Here is a 24301-nt window from a genome sequence, read left to right as displayed (position 1 = left end):
TGTGTAACCACACGGAAGCACAGCAAGGTTGGACCAGAGCCCAAATGCTTCTGTGACACACAGAGTAGACTTCCTGAAACAAAATCCACAGAGCAAGCTACCGAGCACTGCTTCCTACACACCAGAACTTTCTAGGGAAGTTGGAATCCCCCAAAGAGAGATTAGGGCCTTTTCTCACTTTTACAAGTCCCCCGGGTAATTCTGATGGGTGACTGTTTTAAAATCTGAACAACAGCCATACACAGTGGTGCACACTTGTGATCCCAGCAATTTGGGAGGCAGAGGCAGGAAGATTGCAAGTTCAAGGCCAGCCTCAGCAACTTAGCAAGTCCCTGCCTCAAAAATAAAAATAAAAAGGGCTGGGGTGTAGCTCAGTGGTAGAGTACCCCTGGGTTCAATCCCTAGTACCACAAAATTACTTAATTATTAATTAAAAACAAAATTTTTAAAAAAGCTAAACAGCAAAACTATGCACGTGTATACGTGGCACCATTTGGAGGTTCACTGTGCTCTCCGGGCTTCCTCTGGACTTGCACCTTTTCTGCTGAGCAGTTTACTTACAAGGCGTGGGTCTGCCATGTGCAGGAGACCTTCGTCTGCTTGGTTCAAAGACATCCACGGACCTTGAGAACACTGGGGCATCGCCGCACGGACTCAAGGAGCGCTTTCCAGAGGCGAGCTCCCCTGGCTCCACGGCTCATGCAGCTGGTCCTTGAGCCCAGCCAGAGCAGGCCCACGTCTACTATTATAGAAAATTAACTCTTCTCTCCCTTGGCTCATCATCCACCTAAACAAGGGCCATCTCAGGCTTTGTTCAAGTACATGCAAGAAAAAAAAAAAAAAAAAGCCTACCAAAATCAAGACACAAAAGTACCCTCTTCTGGGCTAGGGCTGTGGCTCAGTGGCAGAGCACTTGCCTAGTATGTGTGAGGCACTGGGTTCAATCCTTAGCACCGCATGTAAATAAATAAAAATAAAAGCCCATCAACAACTAAACAAAATTTTAAAAAAATATCCTCTCCCTGAAAAATATAGTATTTAAAGCACTTCTCATGAATTTGTGTTTGCCACATTTTAATACAAAAGGCCACTACCAATCAGTTGTTTGTAGTGGAAAGCTTGGAACACCACACATGCCATGGTCACGTGCAGACAAGGACTCAGGGCTCCACTCCAGGCGGCCCCCACAAACCCAAACCACGTGTGCCCTCAGTTCAGGGCCTCCCTCAGCAACTTAGCAAGCTGCACAGCCGCTGACCAATACTGTCCCATCCCCACTTTGGGAGCCAGGCCACCTGGCACTGCTGACCACACAGTGGCCCACTCTGTCTTCTGTGGGAGGCAAGAGAAACTAATCTGAATACTGAGCAAACACTTGAAGACTGAGCTGCAAAAGGGATGCCGACCTGCACCAGCATGGTGTGTCATCCTATGCTGGTGCAGGTCAGCATTCCTTTTGCAACTCATGTTAACTACGCACCGAGTTCAGTTTGGGAAATCTGTATTATATTAATTTTCTGTTTTTGTGAATTATCTCAAAGGAAAAAATGTCTCAGAAGCAAGCTAACACTCAAGAATTCAAATAATTTTTCAGCTTTCTAATTATAAGACAAGTTGACAGATTTCTTTTAAAACTCCAGACAGTACACATTCTCCTATGCGTTTTCACATTTATGCTCCTGCATGAGGTACAAGAACCCAGGTCAGGCCAGCACACACACCTGTCATCCCAACTGTTCAGGAGACTGAGGCAGGGGAACCTAAGTTCAAGGCCAGCCTCTGCAACTGTCTAAAAATAAAAAAAAAAGGGCTGGGGATGTGGCTCAAGCGGTAGCGTGCTCGCCTGGCATGCGGATGGCCCGGGTTCAATCCTCAGCACCACATACCAACAAAAATGTTGTGTCCGCCAAATACTAAAAAATAAATATTAAAATTCTCTCACTGTCTCTAAAAAAAATAAATAAAAAAAAATAAAAGCACTGGGAGTGTAGCTCAGTGATAGAGCACCCTGGGTTCAATCCCCAGGACCAGGAAAAAAACGGGGTGGCAGAAAACAAGAGCATGCTCTGTGGGCTCTTGCACTTCTTTTCCAGTCTTAGTTTCAGCAGGAGGAGGGGAAATGGAGGGACCACAGAAAACAATGAAGCCAGACACCCCCAAGTCCTCCAGCCCCAGTGTGGCAGGCAGGCTGGGGCGTCCACAAGCCCCCACTTGCCCTTCCACAAGCAGCACTGACCCAGGAGCACTGTGCAGCCAGACTACACTTCCTGGCCCCCTCACCTGCAAAAGCAGCCCTGCGACCAGGGCTCACCGCTGGACTGTGAGCGGAGAATCATACCAGCTCCACCCCTCCCCTCCCAGAGCCTGAGGCCAGGGCTGGCATGGCCAAAGAACGGAAAGGCCCCAGGCATGGAGACCCCATGGCCAGCTATGCCTCCAAGGCCACATCCACCCAGCCCACAAGGGCACAGCCAGAGGCATGACCACCTTGCCAGCCCACATCCTAACAGCTCCTGCCACCCAGTCAACACAAAAAGCGTCCAATTAGCCAAGCTGGGGCAAAAACTTGTCCTAAAAGGTTTATTGCTATTGCTCACTGGTTAAAGATTAAAAATTCATAAAAGCTAAAATCCCAAAATAAATACTCAAGGATAAGTTAGCATTAAAAATTCCTTTCCAATATACAACAAGATAAGCAAAGCACAGCATTAAACGATCCCAACAGCCAAGTGCTCCATAGAAATGGGAAGAGCTGGGTGCAACCCACCTCAAAAACTGGCTGCAGGAGGAAAGGAGCTTCCAGAGCCAAGCAGCTCTAGAAGGCTCAAGACCTGGCTCCTCAGAAGTCACACTGCACACCACAGAATTCTGAATCCCAAAACCAAGAGCCCCAAATCAGGACAGTGAGTCAGTGGGTAATGTACTTCTGATAAGAAAGCAAACAAGAACGGGAGACTAACTCAGGTGGACACCAGCACTCTGACCACATGTAAGAGAAGACTTGACTATAAGCCCGTGGACAATGGACCTGCGCCAGGACCCTCCACCTCTCCAGACGCCTTATCCAAGATCCGGGTCTCTATCACCTTTTCCCAATATAAGGTTATAAGGAAAATGGCCAATTCTCGCCTGGGATGAGCCTAGGGAAGCACCTAGCCACACCTAGTAAGGAAGGAAGTGCTCAAACCAAGAAGTCCACCATGACAGGGGCAGGCCACAGGACACCAGAGCCAACAGAGAGAGCACCAATGGCCAGAGCTGGACAACAGAGTGAAGAAATAAAGTCACACTGATTCCACCTACTTTAATAAATACCCATGAGTCCACACTGATGTGAGTAACCAGCTAGACAAATAAACAGGAGAGTTGAGACAACCGCCTCGTGAAGACAGGCCCACCTTGGGAAGTGAGAACAGTGCCCCGCTCCTTAAGTGGAAGCTGGGCACAGCAACCTCCTCCAGGAAGCATGGCAGGGAGGAGAGAGGCACTCCCTCCTCGGGGCAAGTCTGGCAAACACTCTTCACCCAGGCAATCTGCACCAACACCAGCCATGGATGAGTCCTGCAGATGGTGTGGACCTTGATGGGATGAGGGAAGGGCACTTCACCTCTGGAGCGGTCCTCCAACATCCACCATCCCCATGAGATCAGGAGGAAAGGAGAAGACAAATGCCAGTGGACAGACATCCTGCAAAGCACCTAATCAGTATTTCTCAAAAAGCCATCAAAATCAAGGGCAGTCTGAGAAGCTGCTGCAGACCAGAAGAGCCCACAGAAACATGGTGTCTCAATGCCACGTGGACCTACACACATTTCAGACACCGTGGAAACACTGTGATCAAGATTAAGCTATTTAATTCTGCATTTAGATGAAAAGGAAAATCACACAACACAAACCCAAGAAGTTCCATATTTTTTGAAGTCCTATATTTATAAGAAACTGAATTCATGATTTCAAGCCTAGGGCCCAGGAGGGTCTTTGGCAAATTCTATCAATTATTTAAGGAAAACCAAAGCTGAACCTACAGAAGCACAATGAGAAGCAACTTCCCATCTCACTTTTGAGATCAGCATCATTCTAACAACACAGACTAATATAACATCAAAAAAAGGCAATTACAGACTAATGTGCCCCCTGAGCATGGATGAGAAAAGCCCCCACTAATTACAGCAAGTCAACCTAGTAGCACACAAAAGAGGCGGCACACTGTGCTCAGGTCAGGTCACCATCACGGACACGCAAGGCTGGCTTCACCTGGGAACCAGCAGGAGAGTTCACCTCGTTGGCTCATCTCAGGTAGAAGCATTCAGCACGGGGAGACCCAGTGCCTGTTCACACAGGAGCTCCACAGAACAGGGAGAAGGAGGGGAACCATATCCTAGGAAAGAGTACCAGGAACACGTGCAGCTGCTGCCACACGTGATGGCGAAAGGCTGGAGGCTTTATCCCCGAATCAGAGCAAGGGGACAGGGACAGCACAACATGGAGACACAGTCCATGCAGTAAAGAAAGGTACAGAAATTTGAAAGGAAGGATAAATACAAAGTTATGCACCTTTTTTTTTTTTTAATCCTACAGAAAAGCCACTGGAGTAAGTGAATTTGGGAGCTGGAGTGTGGCTCAGTGGTAAAGCACCTGTCTAGCATGCTTGAGGTCCCGAATTTGATCCCAAGCACTGGAACCCCAACAAAAGTTAAAGAAAAAAAAATCTGAACAAGTAGAGATTGAAATTTAAAACATAGAATCTACATGTATAAAGTATGTGAAGACAAATTTAATGATATATTTGCAGTTGCTATACTCTGAAAATTGTAAAAATACTGCTGAAAGAAATTAATGAGTTGAATAAATGAAGTGGTTCGACAGGTTCATGACCCAGAGGTCTCAACTCTCGGGATGGCAGTTCTTTCCAGAATGATCTAGTCAACACGGTCCCATCCACGAGTTATGAGAGATGCTGACACTAGAGAAGAGCTGCAGATCGTGGGAACGCACACACTCTGCTGAGATGTCTGCCCACGGTGACTATCAGCCCTAGCTGTTAGACGGCCTCTGTCATCTGACCATGTCACTGATCCACTAGGGTGCATGCATGTGGACCTCATGCTTCCTCGGGCAAGCACCCAGCTCTGACATGCACAGGAGATCACAATCAGGCCACCAAAGTGTACAGCTGTGCAAGAGAGTGTAGTCCAGGAAAAGGAATCATAAAATCAAACAGAAACATCCGAAATTCAAAATTAGATAAGAAAGGTTTAAACAAATCTGTCACGACCAAGATCAAACCATTTCTCCCAAGTCACTCAGCCCTGCCTTGAGTTTGCCACATCCTAAAGCCCATGAAATGCTTGACTGTGGACCAAGAATATCGACGGCCCCATCATGGGAACAGGCAGTGTCCCCAAGCCAAGACCCTCAAGTGCCCAGTGGCCACAACAGTGATGCTCAGCATGAGCTGAGCTCTACCAAGAAGCCAAATGTCTACAGGAGAGAGTGGGGGTTAGGGAGGGTGTACAGAAAAGCCTATTCACCAACATCCATCCACATGTAGAACAAAAGATCCTCTGGGAAATAGAATCAGCAACCAGCATGCCGAAGGTTTAAATCGTTTAATTTAAATCATTCTTGATCACTCCAGGTCAATGGTCAGTTTTGAGGAAAAGAAAGAAAACAATTCCCTTTCCATAAATCTCATGGTACTCATCTCTCTGAAAGAGAGACTTTAAATCACTTTTATTTAAACTCTGAGGACTAGCACTGTACAGAAACCTCTTATTTATTACAAATGCTTTTACATTGTAGAAATACAAACAAGATTTTTTAATTTTAAAAAATAAATAAATTCCTTTTAAAAATAACAAAACACAAACTTTTTAAGTCAATGTGCTCAGTTAATAAAACCCACACGGCAGAAGCCCCTGGCTTTGAGTGGATGACATGGCAGTGTCCACAGTGACAGCACTTGGAAGGCTGAGGCAGGAGGCGAACTAGGGTCTAGAGTTCAAGGTCAGCTGGGCAACACAGCAAAATGGGCGACAGGAGGGAGGGAAGAGGAAGGAAACACCTGGGCCAAGCTGCACAGAGTCACCAAGGTGCCAGCTCCTCAGGATGCCACAGGCCCAGGGGACTCTCTCAGCCCAGCTGAGTTGCAGCTGCTGTCGCAGCCCCAGGCCCGAGTTGCGCTCACTCCAGCACTCCAGGCTCGCTGTGACGTCCACAACGGGCTTTCTGCAAATGTCTGTGTCTAGCCCTAAAGAAGTACAGGAAAACGATTTTCACATCTGTAGAAAAGCACCTGTCGGCGCATGAGAGGGGGCCTCATTGAGCCTCGCTCTCCACACGGCACCTCAGCATCCACGGCTCCCTCCCCTCCTCCAAGCAGCTTCAAGGTCACAACTTCACGTCTCTGCCCACAGAATGGAAATCACACAAAATCTGAATTTATGGCACACTGACATAAAATCTATGAATTCACAGAAGTTAACAGAAGGGGGAAAAGAATGCTCACTTCAGAGAATCCAAGACCATTTTCTTTATCCTCAAGTGGAGCACCACTGCTGGATCAGATTCCAACCAACCTCACAAACAAGTTGATTACAAGGATTAAGCTCTAACTTCAAAGAAAACGGGACTTTTCTTCTCTTTTTTTTTTTTCCTTGAATTTATTTAAAGAATTTCATCCAGGTGTAGAATCTGAAAATCTGAATCTGAAATGCCAGCCAAGGCTGGCAGTACTCCACCATCTCTGCATTCCAAGAAGGGAAAAGAGTAAGTAAATAACTCTGTTGATAGCAGACTGGTCCAGGCCAGTTTTAACTAGAAATTACCAACAAGCAGAGTGAACCTGTGTGTGCAAAGGGCTCAGTGGTGCATGCTCCTGGCTGTAGGGTCTGGGCCACATACACACTCTGCAAATGAAGGACTCGTGGCCTCCCAGGGGACAGCTGCTAAAGCAGCTCCAGAGGCCTCCTTACATCTCAAAGATCCCCATGGACCTGCCTTCATCTGTGAGATAACACACCCAGTTCTCAGTAAATCTAAACCACAAACAAGCGGTGGGCCCAAGGAATTATAGGTGTTTTTAACAGCATTTGACTTAAGACAAGCTAGCTGGGCGAGGTGGCACTTGCCCGTAATCCTAGCAGCTCCAGAGGCTGAGGCAGGAAGATCATGAGTTCAAAGCCAGCCTCAGCAACTGCGAGGCACTCAGCAACTCCGTGAGACTCTGTCTCTAAATAAAACACAAAATAGGGCTGGGATGTGGCTCAGTGGTTGACTGCTCCTGAGTTCAATCCCCAGTACCATAAATAAATAAAGAAAGAAGACAAGCTGATCTATATACTGCTTTCACTTTAAATATCTGAGGTCCGAAATAAACAATTCATAGAAGTACCTTATTACTCAAAGGTCAACCAATTTTTACCTGCTTTGGGAGACATTTCCACACTTTGCTGCCCACATCTTCGATGTAACTCCCATTTGATGAAACGTGTCTACGCATTAGTGACTTTCACTATGTCCTGGGATGGGGTTCTAACCTATCCTAAAGTCTCAGCGAGCCTGGACCTGGTCACCACCACACCTGCAGGACCCTGGATGTCACTTCCTGTCTTTGTTTTGCATATGAATAAACCAGACCAAGAAGCAGCTGCACGGCTTGGCTGAGCATGTACGCAGGGTGACAGTGACACCCAGAGTCCTGCACACCTTGCCCAGTAAGATGGAGCTCCTAAACAAGGCGCTCAAAGCTGAGCCACAGCTGGCGCTCCTCCTTCTCTAAGCTCCTCCTCACATGGGGTCAACTCCCTCCCTAGCCCAGACAAGACCACCACCAAACACTGACGGTGGGATTCCAGTTACAGATCTGACACCACTCTCCCTGGCTCATGAGGTCAGCCCGCCCCAAACACAAGAGCAGGAGCAACGGAAGCCTGGGGCAGCCATCCTGGGAACAAACGCACAAGGCTCTCAGGGCAGGGGCTGCTGTACCCTTCTGTTTCACCCTAGAGCAATGAGCAGAGGTGACGAGATGCAGGCCGAGGTGGCAGCCACGGGAGAGACACCGCCATGATTTCCTGGCAAGAGCCAAGGAGGCTGAGATGCACTCCAGCACAGGGACAGTTGCCTGACGGAGCCTTCCCAAGCACCACCTGGGCACAGCACACACTTCTGACTCTGAACCCAGAGTCTTGGTCCATTCAACACAAAACATTTTACACAGTTTTAATATGACTTGAACTTTCCAGGAACTCAACTATAAGTCTAAAAAGAAAATCATCCTTTCCTTTAATTTGAAACTTCCTGCTCACCATTCTGCAATATTCTCCCACCAGCTGGTATCTGTAACGTCAGCATAGCCCCTGGGCCAATCTGCACTAAATGAGCACAAACAGCAGTGCACAGGGTCTCGTCATGGCTGACCATTTGGCACAAAATGTGTTTCTTTATATGATATACAACTGTCCTTTTATTCCACCTTCACATTACATTTAGGACAGTCTATTAATTTTTTATTTATAATTCTTACTTCCTACACATCACATTTTAGAATACAGGGGTATTCCAAAAATTGTACTAAAATGGTACTGGGTCCTTAGGTGTGCAAGCCTAAGAGAGACAGCGTGCCAGCAGCGTCTGTGAGGAGAAAACATGGTGAGCTCTGCCCCACCTACCTCAGAGAAACTCCAGCAATGATGCTCACCTCGCAGTTGGGACCTGAGAGGCCAAGATTCCTTCAGTGCCAGCTGCAGATCAGGGCCACCAGGCAGTGCAGCAAACATACCAGGGAGGCACGTGAATCCACAGCCCAGTAGGTGTCCTCAGAGCTGCCCCAAACACACCAGGACAGGTGAAGCCCTGACCTTCCTGAGCATCTCTGAGCATCCCCAGGCCCCTCCTCTCCCTTCCCACACTCCCTCAGAAGTCCACAGAGCACCTGATGTTGCTCTGGCCACCAGCACACAAGGGCAAGGTGGTATAGCAGCCACTGGACACACCATCATCAAGGCCACTACAGCCCTTCCAGGTCAGGTTCCCGCTGTCACCCATCAACACAGGGCAGGAGGCTGCTGTCTTTCCATGGACTCAAGAGAACAGCCCTAAGTAGGAGGATTCCAAGCCCTCACCAAGTACAAAGACACAACTTGCCCACTGCCACAAACATGACTTCTTCTTAGCCAGCTGTGAGAAAGGGCAGCAATGCCAACAGGACTCATGGTCACTGATGCCCAGAGCCTGAATCTTAGCTCACCTCCTGGCACACTGCCTGGGCCTGCAGAATACAAGCAGGCGGAAGACCTGAGACATCTTTCCAATCCAACCAAGTTACCCACAGAGCTTCAACACAAACAGTGCACCAACTGCTTCACAGGTCTCTAAGATGAGGGTCTAAATATTTTCTAACAGGCACAATAAAAGCTACAGATTTGAATGGAAAGTTTATAAACATAAACTCTGTAGAAAAAAATATCTAAAAGACCAGTCAGATAGAGATAGAAATGTACGTCTGCAAAGATTTGCAAAGATTTGGTAGTTAGGTACACAGAAAAGATATATCAGCTTTATGTCAGAAAGAAAAGCTCCAGAAGGAGCCTGTATTTGGTTTTGGTCTAAGTGAAATCAGCAGCTAGGAACCACGGAGTCAGATACCCAGTATCTATGGCAGACGAAGTAACAACCGGAGCCCGGGCAAGGACCTGAGCGTTTTTCCCACAGTGGCCCGAAGCTCCTCTGTCCTTACCATCGCACTTTGTTGCAGGTCTGAGTGGCGCCAAGTGGAGAGCCCGCCACCATGGGGACCTGGATAGGGCTATGCTGTTTGTTGGTGACCAGATCCAGCTTCTCCTCCAACGATTTGCAAGTAGCTTCCAGGGCTTGCAGCTTGGCCTCAATACTATCCAACCGTAAGCATATTGTCTGGTTTATGGAGTACAGGAAAGACTGGAAGTGAAGAAGAGAAACTTTAGGAAGGATATCCTCAACTATGAGAAGGCAGCTCTAAGAACGCCAAACCGCTACTGCGGGATGGCCATGTTCCGGCAGACCACCCCTACAATGGGACTGGCTTTACAGGCACACTCCAGAAGCATGTAACAAGTGCAGTCTTCTGCACCAGAAACATGACTCCCTGATCATGGTTTTACTCCTTGTGCAGTTGCAATTCTCAGTTTGCACAAACCCATGTAATAAACAACTTATGGGGTCCTTAACATGTTACTGTATTACTCAGTAAGTTCACACAGAAAGCTAACAATGAAAACAGATTGCATCTAACATCCGGAAGGGCCCAAAACCACAAGCCCTGCATACCCATATCATGCCAGCTGCCCTGAAAAGATGACTGATGCCGTGTGCTCTGATGTGAGTCCAGTCGCCACCTTCCTGTGAAATTTTGGAACGGCAAGCCTGCCACCTGGTGGCCAGCACAAGCAGCACCACGTCTTGAGACCAACGAGTCAGCACCACCTTGCATGGCTCCACACCCAGAAAGGCTAGAAACAGGACAGGCAGGAGGACTCTACTCTCCACCAGCCACCCTGCTAGGAGCCACCAGCAACAGAGATCTCCAAACTGGAGCTCAGGTGCTGGTTAGTGGCAGGGCCCCAGTGGTCAACACTGAAAATAGCGAAGAATGGGAAGAACATGGTCTCGTCTCTTTCCTCTCCTAGTCGGCCGTGACTGAAGGCTTGAGTGCCCAAGTGGACACACTGGAAGGGAGGAGATAGGCCAGGAAGCAGCAGTGGTTGCCTCCAGCACGTGGGTCCTGGAGGCACAGGTAGGTGGAAGGACCCACATGCTGGAGGCAATCACAGAATACCAAAAGTATAGCAGTAGCAGACATTGTGTCACACTCCTGATATCAAACCTGGGTGAAGAGAACCAACACTCTTGACAGAGCACCTTCGACAGGCTGAGCTGCTCTGAAGAGCATGTGCCTCTGCCTCCTGCCCAGGTGTGCAGGAAGTGAGGAGCTCCCGCCGTCCACACACCTCACTTCCACTCAGCCACGCTCCCTGCAAGACTCCACTCAAGAGTGCGCTGTGCAGGAGCTAGGCTGTGGCTGCAGTAGAGCTCTTGCCTAGCAAGGGTAAGGCCCTGGTGCAACCCCCAGTACTACCTAAAAAAGAGTGCACTGTGCAAAGGAAAAGGCCTAGAAACTGTTTAAATCCACACAATGCCAACTGCTCTCTACTGGAGCAGGCGCTAAAGCAGTATCCAAGAGGAAATAAGCCATGGGCATCAGGGTCCACCGGCAACACGCCATCACCAATGCAGAAGCAATGTCAGTGTGAGGGGAGACAGGCATCATCATGGGCACCAACTGTGGCTGAATCCTTGAGATAAAAGCAACCCCACTCTTTTTATAATTTGAAGACATCAAATATCTGCCTCCCATTCTTTCAACATAGTAAAGCCACATTTTTTAAATTCTAAATTATAAATAATTCTGCCTGGGGTTTTGGCAAAAATCACTGCGACACAGTAATAAAACTACTTACCAAAGAACAAAATGAAGAAAGAGCACGGAAGAGTATTTTTAAATATATCTCTTACATGGAAGCGATAGTGGCCATAAACAGCTCAAAACTTCTCATTAACAGCCCAGGGCCCTGGCTGGGCCAGCCTGGGCTTTTAGCAACACAGCAGCCTATGCGTGTGCAGCAGTGCCCAAGGACGACCCGGCCTCCTGCCTGTCCAGGGCCTATCTGCGGCACACCAGAACTGAGGTGGCCTGCGTTGCTTTTTACTTTAAACATTTCTACATTATCGACAATGAACGTGTTTTTTGTTACAAATTAAACTGCGCTTAAACCCCAGACCCTTTATTTTAAAATAATACAGTGTTACTAACATAACCATCTTCTCTATTCATCAGTCTGAAGTAGAAATTTCACTGTGAATGTATGTCTAAACCATCCATTTAAGCTCAGACTCCTTGGTAACAAAATGAAGGGAGCATTTCTACACAGACACAGCATGGGTAGAGGCAGTGTGTGAACAGGACCACTTTCCACATCCACCGCTCTCAAAGAGCCTCACACAAGCCTCTGATGCTGCAGATGCTGGAACCAAACAGGCAAATTCAAAGATCCAAAAACAGTTTCTTGAGTAATTCCAACTTCAGGATGTGGGGACTTCAATGACAGACACAAAAGCCATCTGTCACCAACGGGCAGCACGGCCACAGCACTAGTCATCTTCCCCCGTCTAAAGCAGGCCTATGGATCCACAGGAAGATACCTCAGTCTAACAGCAGTTACTCTCTCCAACTAAGAAATGGCCTATGCTCTTCTGTAGTGGGCTGAATAATGATTCCCAGAAACAGCACGTCCCAATTCCCAGAACACATGAATGCGGCCTTCACTGGGAAAAGGGTTTGTGCAAAAGTAATGAAATTGATGAAACCACCCTGGACTAGATTAGGGTGGGCCCTAGACAGAGGCTGCAGTGATGTGGGCAAGAATGGAGCCTCCCAGAGCTGGAAAAGGGGGCGGGGCCCTGCCCACACCTTGATTTTGAACTTCTAGCCTCCTGAAGTATGAAAGAATAAACTTCCGTTGTTTCAAGCCACCCCATTATGGCACAAAACACTTAGGCACAATACACATAAAGATATGCATATTTTTACCTTTATAGAGGGATCCTGGCAATTGATTTCTAGCCGCTGGCGTTTCAAAGCAGGTTCATCTTCATCTGTCACTACATGATTCTCCAGGACAACTGAAAAATCAATGACGGACACAGACACTTTAACATGAAAAGTTTTTTAGAGGTCTTTTAACATGAAGACAGTACACAGCACTGACAGCTTCACATTTTACTGGTGCAATGTAAAGTCTCAGGCAACTACCCAGAGCCTTCCTTAAGCCCAAAGAACACTGAAGACACCTAGGCAGGTCCATCCCAACCTGTGGTGACCCTGCCACCCAACTGTAGGCCTCCCAGCCAGTGCTCCCTGAGCACCTGTGTGAATGCTGACATGCTAAAACCATTCAATTATATTTCTTTCCAACCTTAAAATGAGGTTTTGTCAGATATCTCTAATTCCAAATCAAAAAACCGGCTCAGCCTCAACACACTGCCGTATGCAGAAGCCCCCCTCCACTGTGTGGCTGCAGCTAGGAGCAAACCACCAGTAACTGGTCATCACAGCCTCCCTGGGGCTAAGCAAGTCAACCCAAATTCCAGGCCTACTACCACACCCCAACAGCCTTCCTCACATCTAAAATCAAGTACAAACAGTACTGCAGATAACCACAGAGGCAAAGGCCAAAACCATCCACCACTGCTCCATTTCTGCAAACCCCATTTCTATCTGTCTCACACTTCCAGTCCTCTTCCAAAACCTACTCTATCTTCAGCATTCACACTGTGCAATCACAGGTGGAAGTTCACAGTCCACATTTTATTGGGCCTTATGCCAAGAGCACTCGCTCACTTCACTGCAGGTGCTGCTGGAAACCCCCAGCGCCCCTGGTGTACTCCTCCGACCTCTTTCTACAGGTTCACATGTGACACATGCTCATAGGAAAAAGGGGCAAGGACACCTAATTGCAGTTTTGTCTGCACCTCTCCTCATCTCAGCAATACAGGGACAGCGCTCCGGGTTACTGTCTTTGATGCACTCTGAATAGAAATGAGTGCCAGTATGTAAGAACACATGTCATACACGCAACACGCCACAAACACATTAAAGTACATATATGCATACACGTGAGCATATTTACTGTGGCACTTCTTTTTTTAGTTATCAATGGACCTTTATTTTATTTATTTATATGTGGTGCTGAGGACCCAACCCAGGGCCTCACACGTGCCTGGCAAGCACTCCCCCACGAGCCACAGCCCCAGCCCTTACTGTGGCACTTCTGACAGCCAAAGGCCACAAGTCTGAAGCTCACAAACGGAACCACCTGTGCGCAGCTTGCAGACCATCGCCCTCTTTGGAACACAGCCACACTGTGCAGTCAGGTGGGTGAACAGACTGGCCCTCGTTCTAGTGGCGCTGACTGACCCCAACCACCTCTCTACTACCACCAACCACCAACCCCCTCGACCACAGACACCCACTGCTATCCTGTCCAGCCCTCAGATGCCACCTTGCTTAGAAAGCCATTCCCAGAAGAGCAGGAACTCACAGCCATTCACACTGTGACCCCAACAGTCAGAGAGCCACCCCTGTAATGGACCACTCCTCCCTGCACTTTCTGCACAGGGCCGCTGCCGGGGTATGTTCAGAACACAGTGCACAGGCCTCTCGGTCCCACCGCCCCATACACATGCTGAGTACTCCTCCCAGACCTCAACAGCAGGGAGAGCACCCGTGCCTTCAGGTCTATGCACTCTAGATGACCCCCCTCAGAACTCAAGCGCCACGGGCTCCAGCAGGCCTGGGGCCAGGGCAGTGTGCAGAAGCAAGGGGTCTGGAGCCAAGGACCAGCTCTCATGGAGCCCAGAACTGGCCGCCCACTCAGCTTCTGCACACAACTCCAGCCTTGCAGAGTTCTCACTTAACAAAGCAAAAAGGAAAGCCCGTGCTGGTGAGTGCCTGGTTAGTCAGGGTTCTTCGGACCTTAGCTGAAGCCTCCTTACTCTCACTTGAAAACTGGCAGCAATGCCAGAACTGGGGGAATGGAGATAACCTGGTGATCTTTATTTAACCTTCTAAATTCCAGAAAGGTTCAGAGACTTGTCAGGGGTGACACAGCTGGTTTCTTTTTAACTAAAGAAATTAAGAATGAATGCATGCCCCTTGGTAACACGGAGTACCTCACAGCTGTAAGCAAAGGTCAGCAAAGCCAGTATGTCACAGGCAGTGTTCTAGTTGGAGAAGACAGAGGTACACATGCCAGCGTTCCCACAGGACCTTTCTACCAGGAGTGGGACTGCAAGTGGCAGTTATTTTCTCCACTGCACTTTGCTATCTTTGCACACATTGCTCTTTACAATTATGCATGCATTACCTTCAGTATTAAACAAAACGACTCCTTGTTCATTTTAAAGCCATCAGGATCAACTGGAACAACAGGCCTGATGAAATCAACAATCTTACATACTTTCAGAAAGGTAAAATACAACATGTGGTAGGTACATGCAAGATCAAAGGAACCTAGAAATCTTTGTCTTGAATATTACTGGAAAAAAAAAACAAAAACTGGGAGAACATACACACCATCTAAAAGCAGCTAGGCTGCCAGGACTCTTGAGAGATTCTTACTTCTTCTTTCTTGACTGTCTTTCACACATTTTGGTCACGTTACACAGCATCAGAAAAACTAATACACATGCCCGATGCCGAATCAATCCAACTTGTATTTATATACTGTGGGGCATTCAAAAGTAATAAGAAGGTAATATGGAAAAGTCACAAAGCTCTTCAGTATGATCGTTGCTTCTCACTCCTGGGAATGTTCTAGATTGCATTTCCTAGTCTCAAGGAAGTTAGTGGTACGCGTGTGGCCAAGGCATGTGAGTTAAATCAATGCAAGCACTCTCAGGCTAGTCCCAGGTTCCCATATGAACTCATCCTTGCTCCCTCACTTCCAAAAGCTGGTTCCAATGCCCATAGCATCTCCACTGGCCACACCCAGGACAGGCCTTGGCCCACCCTGCCTGCCAACTGGGCTCATACTGAACTGCCTATGTCTTAAGCACTATGTCATTTTTTTGGTGAGGGAGAATCTTAACCATGAACCTACTCTGGATGCAGACGTGGGATGCAGGGCATTTGCAGGGTGTGTGCACGTGCTTCTGGACCAGAGGTGGCAAGCTCCATGTGCAGACAGACCGCAGGACCTCTGCACACAGGAGGAGCTTCACAAACAGGCCAGGAACCACACCGCCCATCATTTAAGGAACAAGAATGTGACACAATCAGGATGAAAGGGTCCCCAGCCTTCTCTGGGCATATTCTACAAAAACATTACCTGGGAGGCAGAACTGTCGGAACTTTAATGTTCAAAGCTGCTGAAAACAGGTGATGAACCTTTTTCTTCACAGCATTGCAGTACGTATATGTGTTTTCTAAAGAAACAGTCATTCACCTGCCAGGTACGAATGGACATTTCTAAAACTGGTAGGTGTAGTGATGATGCATCTTGTAATGAGTCAAATGACTGGGGAACAGCACCCCACGGCTGCTCTCACACCCCCAGCTCTGCTCTTTGAGATCCTCCATACCACAGTGACTTCCAGAGAATTTCTCCAACTATTTACACCTCAAACCACGCAAGTGAGACAGCATTCTTTCTCACAGACTAAAACTGCTCCGAGTTCTAACATTCCTGAAGAATGGCCAGGCAACCAAGACACTCAGTGATAGTGCTCTTGTCACTTTGAGCCCAGCCAAGCTGCAAATACACAAGTCTACAGCCTACTAAGAACTCTTGTAGCATGAGTAAGTACAGGCAAAGTTTCTTCAGAGGAGGCTCCTGTAATGCTGAGGGTCACCTCTATGCGAGGCCTCACAGTACAGTATCATAAAGAAAGTGCCTGCTTAGCAGACAAGAGGAAGGTAGTGCTCAAGCACTGTCAGCACAGTCAGTCAAGCTGTTCTGGAAAATCTGTCAGTGTGTTACCAAAGCACTAAACATATACAAGCCAGACACAGGGGCACACTCTGTGATCCCAGTGACTCGGCAGGCCGAGGCAGGAGGACTGTAAGTTCCAGGCCAGTCTGGGAGACTTAGAAAGACCCTCTCTCAGAATGAAAAATGAAAAGGGCTGGAGGTGTAGTGCCCTTGGGTTCAATACCTGGTAACAAAAAAAAGTTAAACATATTCAGCAATCCTGCTTCTGGGAACTTACCCTACAAAAACATTTGCTAAGACATAGGTGCAGGGTTCTTCCCTACATGACTGTACACAAAAGAAAAGCAGCAAGTAGCATGGAATGGCCCTCCAGAGGGCAGAGCTCAACACACCAGGGGATGTCCACACATAGAACACCACGTGGCTGATAAAAGAAGAACCAGCCTCACTCACTCTCACCAACACACAGCTTCCACAGTCGCTCAAACCATCAGCCTCTACACAGGGCAAGTTGGAGATAGAAAGGTGTGGAACACAAGAGCCACAGGCTCACATGGTGGACCCACATGCCTATCAGAGAATGCACGCAGGTGGCAGGATGTGCAGAGAGGGCAGGTGCTGGGCAGTTGCACATCTGGGAAGGGACTTGGGGGCCAGAGTGGTCAAGTAAGTCAAGGAGGGCTGACTGTTCACCCACCATGACTTGAATTCTTTTTTTAATTTTTTTTTTTTTTAGTTGTAGTTGGACACAATATCTTTATTTTACTTATTTATTTTTATGTGGTGCTGAGGATTGAACCCAGTGCCTCACACGTGCTAGGTGAGCGCTCTACCGCTGAGCCTCAGCCCCAGCCCCAGCCCCCATGACTTGAATTCTCATATGCAGCATGCGTCACTGTTGCCTCTACTTAATTTAAAAGAAAGAAAACTACTGGAATAAAGAAAATAATATTTCACCTACTGTCCCACAGCTCTGTACCTGGATGATCAGGACTCAGGTCTTCCACTGCGATTTGAACCACATCCGCTAGGTCCTGTTCTGACATCATCCAGAAGGAGCAGAGAGGGGCCGGCCCGCAAGCAGGGGTCCAGCTCACAGGGCGCTGGGTGTCTGTCACCTACAAAACAAAACCAAGAAAGCAGAGAGGAACATTAACGAGCATGACATGTAAGCCAACAAACTCCCACCACATGTGCTGGGGAGCTCCGTACTATGGGTCTGAACTACAGGATGCCTCGTGCCCGGACCACGCAGGGCCCACTCTGAGATATAGACCCAGCTTGGCAGCATCACGTGGGCTCTTCTCAAGGGCAGGCCCAACCCCACTGAACAGCCTCGCTTTCCCACTCCACTCTGTGGTCACCTTCAAAGCCAGCTTCCTAGTGTGGGTTTGGGGAACCTCACCCCACCTGCCTCCTGCAACCTCCTGCCCTTACCTGTTCCCCACAGGCCTCAGCCTGCTCTGACTGCCACACCCTAGAAAGACAGTGTCCTAGCTGCACAGCACCACTGGTCTCCAATGTGACCGCTGGTCCCATGTCCAGAATGCCTCCATGCCTGCTCCCACACCACATGGCACTGGGATTAGGCCTCAAGAGACTTTGTTTTCCAAAAACAGAAATGAGGCCACATTATCCCAAGTACAGTCTATCAACCCAAATCTAAATAAGTAATTTCAGAAAGACTAGATTAGAAGGAACCCGAGCAAATAACACAATAGAATACAAATACAAAAAGGAGAGAAATGAATAAAATTTTAAGAATGTAAAGAAGAGAAATAGATGAAAAGGTTTTAAGAAAAGGTAGCACAGAAGAGAGTTAAAAAAAAGACCCAACATGCATTTAAGAGGAGACTCTACAGGCGAAAACCAAAGCCATCAAATGAAATACTAAAAATGAAATACAAGAAAACTCTCCTGGGCCAGGGGCAGCTCAGTGATAGAAAAATATAAGGCCCCATCAACTCCCAGAAACAGCAACAGAAAAAAAGAAAACTCTCCCAAAAGCCGTTGGGGGGGGGGGGGGTGTAAATCACTAAGGTGGGGGATACATTCTAATAAAAATGTAAAAATGCTACTCAAAAATTTCTTTACACATCCAGGCAAAAGACTAAATGACTTAGTAATGGTAAGAAAATTAGATGCTTACATCAGAACAGAAGAGAATGAACTAACATATTTACAATACTAAAGGAAAGGAAATGAGCTAAGAATTCTACACCAGACAAGATCACTCTCAAGCATAAAGGAACAAGCTGTGACCAACATGCTGCACTCAGTAGGTAGCATCCCATGAGCACTTCCTGAAGAACATGCTTAAAAACAACTTCAGGACTCAACCCCTGGAAGAGCCGCACAGGAGGTCAGTGGTGAGCTCTGAACCCACACGCAGGGTAGGCCCAGACAAATCCCACAAAGGAGACAGCACAGCGTGGATGACACCCGCTCCCAACACGGCAGAGCGGAACACCTAAATGGGAGAAAAATGGGAAGCCCATACCCAACTGTAACAATTTCAGCAATCATATTGAGCAGTAGTGTTTACACTCCCTTCTGGGAATGCTCTGTGTACAAATGAGTGCTATTATCATTCCTAATGTCCTTAAGAGCCTGGAGAAGCAGGTACAGCAATCCGAGTCAAGGAAACGCCTGGGGGCTAAGAACTGAAATCCAAGTACAAACTTCCATGCACAGTTCATATACACTCCACCTCTGTCTACTACAGAAGTATGGAAACAGCAATCAACGGGTGACCACCTGCACCCTTGGAGCCCAGGTTATGGTGCCAAAAGCCGTCTCTCCCCTAAGGAGACCATGGAGACATGGAGACATGTCTGACTCCAAGTCTGAGGCCAGTAATACACAAGCTGAGCCTAGAACACCTGCAATGTCAGATCTAAAGAAAGACCACAGAGTTGTGTCAAAAAGACTCAGGGGCCAACGAGAAGAAGCCAGTCCTCCTCAAAGGGGAAACAAACTGACCATCAATAAGGATGATAGTTGCAATGGGGTTAAATAGAAATATTTTTAAATTCATTAATTTGGAGGGTACTGGGGAACTAAGCATAATTTTTTTAAAAATAGTAATAATATATCAAGCGTTTATCCTGTTTTCCTATACAAACTGTGTCACTCCTCTGAACAGAATCATCACAGCAGAGAAATGAAGAAGAAACGGTCATAATTTTGCAATTCCTAATAATCTAGGACTCTGGACCCTGGAAAGGCACGGTTGCTGATATCAGGAAGACCCACGGCGTTTGCCTCATTAGTGAGGATACACCCTGCCCAGGGGGAAGCGCACCACACAGAACACTGGCGCTCAGTGACCCCCTGCAGCTTTTTTTTTTTTTTAACATTTTGTTTTTTATTTTTTTAGTTGTAGATGGACACAATATCTTCATTTATTTATTTATTTTTATGTGGTGCTAAGGATCGAACCTAGGGCCTCACACCTGCAAGGCAAGCGCTGTATCACTGAGCCCAGCACCTTCTGCAGTACTAAAGAGACTGCTCCAAGTTACAGCGGTTTCACTCACTGTTTTCAACTTTCTGATGGTTGTGACACACACTCAGTAGGAACCACACTCAAATACTGGTCTTTCCTGACCCTCTGCTGATGATGGGCAGCCAAGGTGTACACCCTGAAGGTTCCCACTGCTCTTGGTGTGCTATGCTGCTAGCCAGGGTGCTCGGCAGGATGGAGCACTGATGCATTTTCAACAAAGGACCTTTTTTTTTTGGTGGGAGTACCGGGATTGAACTCCAGGCACTCGGCCACTGAGCCTCATCCCCAACCCTATTTGTATTTTATTTAGAGACAGAGTCTCACTGACTTATTAGTGCCTCACTTTTGCTCACTTTGAACTCACGATCCTCCTGCCTCAGTCTCCTGAGCTACTGGGACTACAGGTGTGTGTCATCGCACTCAGCTCAACAAAGTACTTTACACTTAGGGTTGGCGTACTAGAAGTGACCCATGGCAAGTGACCCATGGAACAGCCATGCTACCCCTCACAGGAAATGGAGAGGTCCGGAGAACTTGCTGAACAACACCGCAGAGATTCAGACAGCAAAGCAAACCCAGACTGGGGGCATGCCACAAATAACCCATTAAACCACAGCTGAGCGGTACTGGGGTGGGGAGTACCAGGGATGCACTGGTCAGCTTTTCACTGCTGTGACAAACACCTAAAAGCAACTCAGGGGAGGACAGGTCTATTCTGGCTCTCCATTTCAGAGGTCCAGCCCACGGTCGGCTGGCTGCGTTGCTCTGGGCCTGAGGGAGGCAGAACATCATGGTGGAAGGGTGGAAGGGAGGCAGGTGCCCTGCCCACAGTGGCCAGGAAGCAGAGAGCGAGAAGCAAATGCACTCTTCCAGGACACAGCCTCAGTGACCTACTTCCTCCAACAAGATCCCAAGCCCCTACAGTCTCCACCACCTCCCATCAAAGCCATCAATTATTAATCCATCAAAGGATTGAACCATTGATAAGATAAGGGCCCTCATGATCCAATCACTTTCCAAGAGGCCAACCTGAACACGTCAGCACTGAGGACCAAGCCTTTCACACGTGAGCCTTTGGGGGACGTTCTAGATCCCACCATAATAAGAGGCGTGCAGAAATTAAAGGAGACTTCAAACATTAAACAAAAACAGACAAAACTACAGGACTGAAGAGTAGAAACCTGGGTAGTGGAGCTCTAAAGACAGGTGCTGTCCCACAGAAGCAAGGGCGTGCCAAGAGCAAGGGTGGCCGGCCACACGCTCCTGGCCTGGGTAGTAATGGGGGCATGAGCGGCCTAGGAGGTGTCCTAGTCCACCTTCCCTCTTCTGATTTCTATGTCTACATCACACTCAATAAAAAGGACATTTTAAAAGGGAAAATTCAAACAAACTAGGAAAAAATATTTGTTGCACACAGGCCAAAGAGCTAATTTCCTTCCTTCATGGCAATAGAAAAAAGGTCACAAGCCTACTCAGAGTGCACAGGACATCATCAAGTGGCATCCTCAGCCTTCTGTGTGCCTAGTAACGCACAACACAAATGAAACATCATCTCTCCACAGGTGTGACAAAGGCCACCCAGGAGATACCATGGTAGTCTCCAAACTGCAGTGCCCAAGGCCAGCGCTGGGACTGTCTTCGGCCATCTACCCGGTAACCAGCTCCACCCTGCTTGACCCAGGTGAGCCTCTAGGCCTAGTGTGTGATGGTGCTAACCCATGTCAGGACTTGAGGGAAGGTTGCCAGGCAGTCACATTGAGCATCCATACCTCACATGCCATAAATCCTGTCTTCTCTTCCAACCTAAGCAGCAAAGCCAAGACTAGCTAAGGGATAAACCACACTTCTTAATGAAGGCAGCAGTCCTCAGTCAGATAATGCCACCCCACCAAATTCTGTATTGGTGGATTTAAGACATTTTAGGGTCACAGGCTGCTTTCAAAATATTTTTTTTAATGTTTTAAAAGACGATATAAACTCTTTTCTGAGAAAAAGCACAAAAGACAGGCAAAGTTTTACTAAGTTCTAGAGGCTACACAAATACCACAACTGCAGGCTGCCTATCCCAGTACCCCTACCCCTTGCTCCCCAATGAAGACCCCTAAGCAGGGCAGAAGGCCACCAGACAGATGCGCCTCTAGCCTCCCCTACAGCAAGCTGTGGTCATGGGACACAGAGACAGAAACCTCTGGAAACCACCTCAAAAGAGAACTGGCATGTGGTCCGGGCACTTCTCCATACCCTATTCAGCTGGTTTCCAGGCCTGGGATGAGGACAGGACAAAAGAGCTGAAGGGTGGGGGAGCCGCAAGGGGGAGCCGCAAGGAGGAGCTCGGACCCTCGGACCCTCGCTTTCACGGGACTGCCCACTGTCCTAGGCTCTCTGCCCCAGGACATCCTCATAAGAAATTAGAATAACCAACCTGTGATTTTAAACCAGGCATGGTAGTACACACCTATAATCCCAGTTATTCTGGAGGCTAAGGCAAGAGGATACACATTCAAGGTTATTCTAGGCAACTTAGCCAAACACTATCTCAAAATAAAACTTCTTTTTAAAAAAGAGTTTGGGATATATCTCAGTGGTGGAGCACTTACCTAGCATGTGCAAAGAAAAAAGAAAGAACAAAAGAAAAAAACCTATTTAAACAATGTTAGCCCTGGAATCACATTCACGGATGGGCTGGGTCCGCACATTCCATGTTAAATACCTGTTGGCCTGTTGGGCCAGGGGAAACCTTTTTGAAATGACCAATGCAAGCTTTACCCTGGTTTCTAAAAGCTCTGCAAGTGGCTTAAGAAAATACTGTGAACTCACCATAAAACCCTGTATCCTAACCTCCTCCAAATGAGGACGCCACTGTTATCCAAGTTGTTTACTCAAAATGATTCTGTTGCCAGGATAAAGAGTCATTTAAAATTCTGTTAACAGTGAAGGTTTCAATAGAAAAACCAAGGCAATGAGCCCAAAAAAACTGGAACAGAGTAATGCCTGTGGTTGCCATTTTGGCAAATTAAATGTGTCATTTCTCAGAAGTCCTGGGGATAGTCCAGTCTTAATATAATAAAACAGCTGGGTTGAGATCAATGTTCAATAAAGTCTTAGACAGTTTTTCCTTGGAACCTCCATCTCCCAGGGTACACGTGGAAAAAAGGGCACCCCCAGCCCCCTGCAATAACCCAAATGCTCCACAGCAGCAGACAGCGAAGTCAAGGGTGGCACAGCCATTCACTGCGGTCATGAACAAAACAGACTGACTTAACTACACGTACCAAGAAATGTAAACAGGGAGTTCCAGAGCAGCACATATGACAACACCCATCCTTTCCCTAACAATTAACTGCACATGCGTCCCAAGTCCACAGCAACTGCATACAGTGCCCACGTTCCAAGGCCTCCGCCAGGAAGAGGAAGAGGCACAGCCAGCAGGAGCTCCCTCCCTGGTGCTCTACCTTCCAACCTACTCAGTTTCCATAAGCAATTTATTCACTGGCTACCTGTGAAACTCTTTTCCTAAAGCAAAACAGTGGTAGATGAGGCCAACAGCGTCAAGCCTAAGGAACCTGAGAGCCCTTTCATTACCTGCCTCGAAGCCCCCTCAGTGCACAGGCTGGGGAGAGCCCAGCTACACACGGCCACAGAGAGAAGCCACTTCAAGCCCAGCCATCCTTGAAGCCCATGGGCACCTCTGGGATCCTAGACCCCAAGGCACACTTTCTCCACTCCCTTCAGACCTCCACCCCTTCCTCCTGTGGATTCTACTGATGACCTATCAAGAGCTCCCCTACCTCTGCCCCACCCAGCTTGGCTGGCCCCACGTCTCCCGGAAAGTCATGCTGCCATCTTCAAAGCTACCTCTGTGTCCAGACCAGTTTTCCCCATGCCACCAGAGGTCACATGACAGCCCGCCCACCTCAGTTGCTCTGCTCCAGGAGGGATCCCCACATTCCACCCTCCATCCCCCTGTTGCTCCTGTGGGACTTTGCTCTGCACTGCCCCCCAGGCCACCAACGCCTATTTCTGATGACCCTGAATTACCTCCCTGCTGCAGCACCCAGGACTCGGTGCTGGACCCTCTGCTCAGGGGCAGTGGCACCCGACAGTCTGGCCTGACGGCTCTGAAGCTAGGAGCTGCAGCTGCTGCACACCAGGTCCGCCTCACACTGCCCTGGGATAGCTCCCGGGCTGCTTGCAGGTCAGCAGGTCAGCACCTCTGCACTGAGCTCGCAGCACCCTCCAGGCTCTCTTCCCACCTCACCTCCCA

The 24301-nt window shown here is 48.0% G+C and overlaps 1 protein-coding gene across 8 annotated transcripts in view; it reads right to left on the bottom strand.

Annotated features, from left to right (window-relative positions):
• The window catches only part of Banp (BTG3 associated nuclear protein), an 82646-nt gene that overhangs the window by 44598 nt on the left and 13747 nt on the right, over window positions 1–24301 (bottom strand). For 4 of the 8 annotated variants that reach the window (XM_027932952.3, XM_071604949.1, XM_071604951.1 and 1 more), the window contains exons 2-4: window positions 17491–17647; window positions 12629–12720; window positions 9740–9939 (exon numbers count right to left, since the gene is read on the bottom strand). In XM_027932952.3, coding sequence (XP_027788753.1) covers window positions 9740–9939; window positions 12629–12720; window positions 17491–17578 — 380 coding nt within the window. In that variant the 5' untranslated portion in view covers window positions 17579–17647. The remainder of the gene's footprint in view (window positions 1–9739; window positions 9940–12628; window positions 12721–17490; window positions 17648–24301) is intronic. The other 4 variants (XM_071604950.1, XM_027932960.3, XM_071604953.1 and 1 more) reach the window with 1 other exon arrangement.

The sequence above is a fragment of the Marmota flaviventris genome, chromosome 18 (genome assembly GCF_047511675.1).
Source record: "Marmota flaviventris isolate mMarFla1 chromosome 18, mMarFla1.hap1, whole genome shotgun sequence".
NCBI classification, from domain to species: domain Eukaryota; kingdom Metazoa; phylum Chordata; class Mammalia; order Rodentia; family Sciuridae; genus Marmota; species Marmota flaviventris.
The sequence above is the reverse complement of the archived record's forward strand: the minus strand, read 5'-3'. Positions and strand labels throughout refer to the sequence as shown.